Source organism: Erythrolamprus reginae, chromosome Z, assembly GCF_031021105.1.
Source record: "Erythrolamprus reginae isolate rEryReg1 chromosome Z, rEryReg1.hap1, whole genome shotgun sequence".
In the NCBI taxonomy this organism is placed as follows: domain Eukaryota; kingdom Metazoa; phylum Chordata; class Lepidosauria; order Squamata; family Dipsadidae; genus Erythrolamprus; species Erythrolamprus reginae.
This window is the reverse complement of record NC_091963.1, coordinates 129627379-129634673: the sequence shown is the minus strand read 5'-3', so window position 1 is coordinate 129634673 and position 7295 is coordinate 129627379. Positions and strand designations below refer to the sequence as shown.

The following is a 7295-nucleotide window of genomic DNA, read 5'->3' as shown; positions in this document are numbered from 1 at the left end:
CACGAAATACTCTTTGCTGTGAGGTGGATTAGGCTTATGTGACTGGCCCAAACACCTCCCCATCAATTGGTTTTCATTCCTAAAATGGGATTGAACTCCCGTCTCCTGATTGTAATCTGGTGTCTTAATCTTTTTTTTAAAAAAAGATTTTTAATTTTTTTATTTAAAATGAAACAGACATATAAAAACACACAAACATAAAAGAAAAATACACATATCTGGGATGATTTATTTCTCGAGTTTCATCAGAATCACATACAGAGTTGTATATGTTTTTACGTCAAATTGAAAACATTTTAGTCTATGCTCACTGTAAATACTGTACATTTTTATGTAAGAGAAAATAAAGAAGAAACATTTTAGAGAAGAACTTGAAAGAGAATTTTTTAAAAAGACTTCAAAAAAGTGAGAAAATCCAGTTTCCAATTTTGAAAAAAGAGATGAACATATTATTAATCTTTTAAACCTTGCATTCCATTTCTCTTATTTGATTGTTTCTTTGTTTAAACCAATTGTAAAATTTATCCCAAATTCTATAATAATCTGTGCCTTAATCCAGTGTTTCCCAATCTTGGCAACTTGAAGATATCTGGACTTCAACTCCCAGAATTCCCCAGCCAGCGTTCCTGGAAGGGGAATTCTGGGAGTTGAAGTCCAGATATCTTCAAGTTGCCAAGGTTGGGAAACACTGCCTTAATCAATAGACCAAATTGCTCTCTTATTAAAGATTCCTTTAATTGGCGTAGTTTTTGCCAGTTGAGTAGGCATGACAACACATAAGGAAAAAAGTTCTTGCTTTGACAGTTCTTCTTTGGTTGATTTTCTAGCCATTACAGGATCTTTAGAAAGGAACAGATTCAAAAAACAGCATTTTCGGAGTCCACTGGAATAGGTTACCAACAGGAATCACTCCAGAATTCTCTCCCTTTGCAATTGAAACAGAACAAACTTTCATTGACATTAAGACGCTGAGTACAAATCACGGCCACAGACTGCAGTTGAAATGACTGTTAGGAGCAAAACAGGGAGAGAACATGGACCAAGTGTAACACAAGGAGGCAAAAATTAAATGGGAGAGTGACAGCTGTTGTGGGTGGAAAGGAAGCTGAAAACAAACCGTAGGAGGAGAATGGAGACAAATCCTGAATCTCATCCAACATGTTTTACTGTGTGTTTCTAGGTTCAAAGCCTTTGTGTCTGAGAGATGACACTTCTCAAACTCCAGCATCATTCCTTGGAGGTCATTCCTATTTCTCCAGTCTGTCATTCTTCACGCAGATGTTTCTTGTGTTGGGCTGGGAGATATGTCCATACTGTACGTCCTCTAGAAAGTCTCTTCAGAGCAACAGCAATGGTTGTTGGACTGGCATCAGGACAGTAAGGATCTAGAAGAGGGAGAGAGTAGAGGGTCATTGGGGATTGATGTCCTTCTTGATGCTGCATCTGTTGAAAGAGGTAATCTATCAAGAGCCCGAGGAACAGGACCACAAACAAGGAGCAGACACACAGTCACACTAATATTTCTGCAGGCCAGGAATGGCAATCTTTGGGTACCTGGGAATACACTCCTTTTTTTTTTGAGGGGGGATGGAGGAAGAATCAAGGGCCACAACTATTGGGCTGAGGATGAATCAGTGAAGTCTGTTTTATAGCTTACACAATAGGCTGCATAAGTTCCACTTCATAATGACTAGGAGGGGATTCTATCAGCCACCAAAATACAGTGCTACCTCTACTTAAGAATGTCTCTACTTAAGAGCTTTTCTACATTAGAACCGGGTGTTCAAGTTTTTTTGCCTCTACTTAAGAACCATTTTCTACTTAAGAACCCGAGCCCGTAAAAATTTGCCAGGAAATTTGAGAGCCGCACGAAGGTCAGGTCAGTTTCCTGCCATTCCCCCTTTAATCCCGGCCATCTCGGGCTTTTCTGGGCTGCCAGAGGAGCCTTTCTGTGGTGCTTAAGGAGGCTTTGGCAGTCCAGAGCAAACAAAGCATTTTCCTTTCTCTGGGCTCTTGGAGGGGGAATAAACCTCTGCCAGCGCCCAGAGAACAGAAATGCTCCCTTCGCTCTGGGCAGCGACTGTCCTTCTCCTCTTCCTTCTCCTCCTCCTGCCACCCAAATTCCAAGTTTTTATTTCTTTCCCAGTGGGTTTGCACGCATTATTTGCTTTTACATTAATTCCTATGGAAAAAATTGCTTCTACTTACAAACTTTTCTACTTAAGAATCTGGTCACGGAACGATCTAAGTTCTTATGTGAGGTACCACTGTATGTTATACAGCTTTGGCAAGGTTAGAGCATAGAAGGTGGAATGCCTGGTTGCCTATTTTTGAGGTTAGGACCAGAGAACTTTATCACAAGAATCTGACAAGGCTTTGGAAATCAATTGAAGGCACAGCACTGCAAGCAGGCAGGAAGTGTAGCCATGAGACCAGACCAGCTGAAAATTGTGTCCTCAGTGGGTTCCTATTGGTGTGGCACTCGGGACCGCAATGGTAGGAACTCACCACTGCACCAAATCATCTCCCAAAACAGAGAATGAGAACATTGTTAGGCAGAGGTGAAAAAAAAGGGGCGTCTGAAAGGAGATCAAGGTAGTGTATTTAAATTTATAACTTGAACAATGGGGATTAGGTAGTGAGTCAAAACCCAGAGTTATAGCTGATTGATTGTGGAGAGTTGGAAACTGCATGAGGCAAACTGAGCTGTGATTGGTTGCCTTGAGTGAAAAGGGGGCGTTTCCCACCCTTTATTTATTTATTTTATTTATTAGATTTGTATGCCGCCCCTCTCCGAAGACTCGGGGCGGCTCACAACAACAATAAAAACAATATTATAATGGCACAAATCTAATATTAAAAATAAATAAAAACCCTATCATAATTAAAAAACCAAACAGCACATACATACCAAACATAAATTATAAGGAGTCCACAAAAAGGGGCGGCATACAAATCTAATAAATAAATAAATAAGTAAGTAAGTAAGTAAGTAAGTAAGTAAGTAAGTAAGTAAGTAAGTAAGTAAGTAAGTAAGTAAGGAGCCTGGGGGAAAGATGTCTCAAATCCCCCATGCCTGGCGGTATAGGTGGGTCTTGAGTGCGCCCTTTATGCTCCCTGTGATTTACCTCATGAAATTCCTGCTGTGTTGATTTACCTGTATGCTCCTGTGTTGCCTCTCTTATTTACTAAAATTTACTTATTTGTTTATATAAATCCCACAAGTACTTGTCAGCATCTCTGGCTCCATTTGGACACAGCCTGCGCAAATGGCCTGCACAATTCCCTGACAGAAAAGCTGCTCAATTGAAGTGAAGGTCTATTAAGACGCTATTTCTGAATAAACCTGCATCCTTGAGGAGACACAGAAAAAGCAAACCTGATGGGAGGGGTTATAGCTTCTACGATGAAGCTTGCCAACTGGAAATAATCCAGTCCTGGAAACAATGACAGATAAAATGCATTGGACTCATATTGTTTTGTTTTTGTTTTTTGTGCCCTTTGGCAAGTGAAACTTTTGCTGCTTACATTGCTGATTCTGCATATTTTAGTCTAAAACCTCCAATTCCTAATGGTCTCATAAACAGCACAGTCTATTGTGGTGATGTTAAAAAGTCAAGATGGTGGTAGCTGCGGGGTGGAGAAACTGCCCATTTTACATGCATTGAGGCATTTGATGTATAAAAATGGGGTATGGCTTCAATTGCACAATTGTAACAAATACAGTGGTACCTCTACTTAAGAACTTAATTCGTTCCGTGACCAGGTTCTTAAGTAGGAGCAATTTTTCCCATAGGAATCAATGTAAGAGCAAATAATGCATGCAAACCCATTAGGAAAGAAATAAAAGCTCGGAATTTGGGTGGGAGGAGGAGGAAGAGGAGGAGGAGGACAGTTGCTGCCGAAGGAAGAAAGTGAGGTGAAGAGAATCAAAAAAATCCAAAACTTTAAGACTTAAAAAGACTTATCAGGAAAGACTTAATGAACTCAATCTGTATCGTCTGGAGGACAGAAGGAAAAGGGGGGGACATGATCGAAACATTTAAATATGTCAAAGGGTTAAATAAGGTTCAGGAGGGAAGTGTTTATAATAGGAAAGTGAACACAAGAACAAGGGGACACAATCTGAAGTTAGTTGGGGGAAAGATCAAAAGCAACATGAGAAAATATTATTTCACTGAAAGAGTAGTAAATCCTTGGAACAAACTTCCAGCAGACGTGGTTGGTAAATCCACAGTAACTGAATTTAAACATGCCTGGGATAAACATATATCCATTGTAAGATAAAATACAGGAAATAGTATAAGGGCAGACTAGATGGACCAGGTCTTTTTCTGCCGTCAGTCTTCTATGTTTCTATGTTTCTATCTCTGGAGGGAGCTGATTCCAGAGGGTTGGGGCCGCCACAGGGAAGGTTCTTCCCCTGAGTCCCGCCAAACGACATTGTTTAGTTGACGGGACCCGGAGGAGACCAACTCTGTGGGACCTAACCGGTCGCTGGGATTCGTGCGGCAGAAGGCGGTCTCGTAGATGCCCTGGTCTGGGTAGTCTTCAACGTATAACTACAACTGAGCCCAATATTTCTATTCCTTAACATGACATTTAAATATCATGTTCGTCCCATATTATCACCTTTCCTAACCTGGATCTTGAGGAGGGAAAGGGTCCTTTGAAATCTCTCTAAATCTCTCCTTCTTTGCTAGTAATGATGGCTTGTTAATTCTTCGTCTGCAGGAGGATCAGTTGAGTAATGGGGGGAAATGGTGGAAGGTCTTAAGCATAAAACGTATCAGGAAAGACTTAATGAACTCAATCTGTACAGTCTGGAGGACAGAAGGAAAAGGGGGGACATGATCGAAACATTTAAATATGTTAAAGGGTTAAATAATGTCCAGGAGGGAAGTGTTTTTAATAGGAAAGTGAACACAAGAACAAGGGGACACAACCTGAAGTTAGTTGGGGGAAAGATCAAAGGCAACATGAGAAAGTATTATTTTACTGAAAGAGTAGTAGATCCTTGGAACAAACTTCCAGCAGACGTGGTTGGTAAATCCACAGTAACTGAATTTAAACATGCCTGGGGTAAACATATATCCATTGTAAGATAAAATACAGGAAATAGTATAAGGGCAGACTAGATGGACCATGGGGTCTTTTTCTGCCGTCAGTCTTCTATGTTTCTATGTTTCTAAAATAGGTGTTGCTCCTGCAAGGCTTCTCCATGAAGGGCAAAGAAGGGGCAAATGCCAACGTCTGTGTGATATAATTATGCAGCCACTACAATCCAAGACATCCAACATTATTTTCTAAATCATGGCATATTCATGATGATGTCATCATGTATATATTGTCATTTTGGCACCATGGCGGTTTGTTATGGAATCCACTCAGCTTCTGGCAGACAAGCTGGCTACAAACAGCAGTTGCAGATCCAAGGGACTCAATCAAGGGCAAAAGACTGAGTGCTAAGGCGAAAAATGAAAAGGGTTTCTGAGATTATAAATCTGTATTAGACGAGGCTTGCTTGCACCCTCACTCATGACAGCCTGGATGTGATCTTCTTAATTAGCGTGACCAGCAATTGAACCGTCATTGCTCACAGTCGCTCATGCCTTCATCACCTCGAGGTTCGACTACTGCAACGCTCTCTACATGGGGCTACCTTTGAAAAGTGTTCGGAAACTTCAGATCATGCAGAACGCGGCCGCGAGAGCTATCGTGGGGCTTCCTAGATTCGCCCATGTTTCTACAACACTCCGTGGCCTGCAGTGGCTGCCGATCGGTTTCCGGTCACAATTCAAACTGTTGGTAATGACCTTTAAAGCCCTTCATGGCATCGGACCGGAATACCTCCGGAACCGCCTTCTACCGCACGAATCCCAGCGGCTGATAAGGTCCCACAGAGTTTATTTATTTATTGGATTTGTATGCCGCCGCTCCCCGTAGACTCGGGGTAGCTAACAACAATGATAAAAACAGCATGTAAACAATCCAATCCAATACTAAAATAACTAAAAAAACCCTTATTATAAAAACCAAACATACATACAGACATACCATGCGTAAATTGTAAAGGCCTAGGGGGAAAGAATATCTGTTTCCCCATGCCTGACGGCAGAGGTGGGTTTTAAGAAGTTTCTCCGGGTCCCGTCGACCAAACAATGTCGTTTGGCGGGCCCCAGGGGAAGAGCCTTCTCTGTGGCGGCCCCAGCCCTCTGGAATCAACTCCCCCGGGAGATTAGAACGGCCCCCACCCTCCTTGTCTTTCGCAAGTTACTCAAGACCCACCTATATCGCCAGGCATGGGGGAATTAAGACATTTCCCCCAGGCTTTCTTATATTTTATGTTTGGTATGTATGTGTTGTATGGTTTTTAAATTGTTGGGGGGTTTTAATATAATTTTATTATTAGATTTCTTCCATTGTTATACTGTTTTTATTATTGTTGTGAGCCGCTCCGAGTCTTCGGAGAGGGGCGGCATACAAATCTAATAAATTGAATTGAATTGAATTGAACCATAAATGAATGTCAGAGATTGGATGTGTGCATTAGGCAAATCTGTGGCTGGCTAAACTGTGATTCAGTGCATCACAGAAAAAGAACCACTAAAGTTGCAACATCCCTTTAGCTACGTAATCAGAAAGAAAGTTCTATAATTTTCATGCAAATTCAATCAACTTGATCATTTTGGCCAGTGATGGCAAAGCTTGTTTGGTTCACGTGCCAAAAGGGTGCGTGTGATAGTGGCCACGTCCCTTACCTCCTCCACATACATGACCACACAACCCCGCGCTGCCCCTCTGCTTGTGCACAATCTCCCCCATCCCTTCCCATGCACGCGCACAGTTCTCGCTGCAGTTTGGGACAGTGAAAAAACAGCCAAACTGGAAGTCTATTTTTTCAAACTTCCGGTTTCCCCATTGTGCTGTTTTTTTGCACTCTGGAGGCTTCAGGGAAGCTTCCTGAAGCCCCGGAGTGCGAAAAACAGCACAATAGGCAAACCGGAAGCCCATTTTCCGAACTTCCGTTTTGCCCGTTGGATGGTTTTTGGCACTCCAGGGCTTCAGGGAAGCTTCCCCTGAATCCCAAGGGTGAAATGGCCTTCCCCAAGGCCGGAAATCATCTGGCCATCTCGCACATGCATGCTGGATCTGATATAGAGCATCGTCTCCTGTGCCCTCCGATATGGCTCTGGGTGCCATTGGTTCACCATCACATGGGGCTACCCCATCTACATGGGGCTACCTTTGAAGAGTGTTTGGAAACTTCAGATCATGCAGAATGCAGCTGCGAG

General features: G+C 42.2%; 1 protein-coding gene across 5 annotated transcripts in view; it reads right to left on the bottom strand.

The window, feature by feature from the left end:
- Positions 1 to 209: 209 nt before the first annotated feature.
- The window catches only part of PIH1D1 (PIH1 domain containing 1), a 38605-nt gene continuing 31519 nt past the window's right edge, over positions 210 to 7295 (bottom strand). For 4 of the 5 annotated variants that reach the window (XM_070727880.1, XM_070727882.1, XM_070727881.1 and 1 more), the window contains one exon: positions 210 to 1385. In XM_070727880.1, coding sequence (XP_070583981.1) covers positions 1338 to 1385 — 48 coding nt within the window. In that variant the 3' untranslated portion in view covers positions 210 to 1337. The remainder of the gene's footprint in view (positions 1386 to 7295) is intronic. The other variant, XR_011556868.1, reaches the window with a different exon arrangement.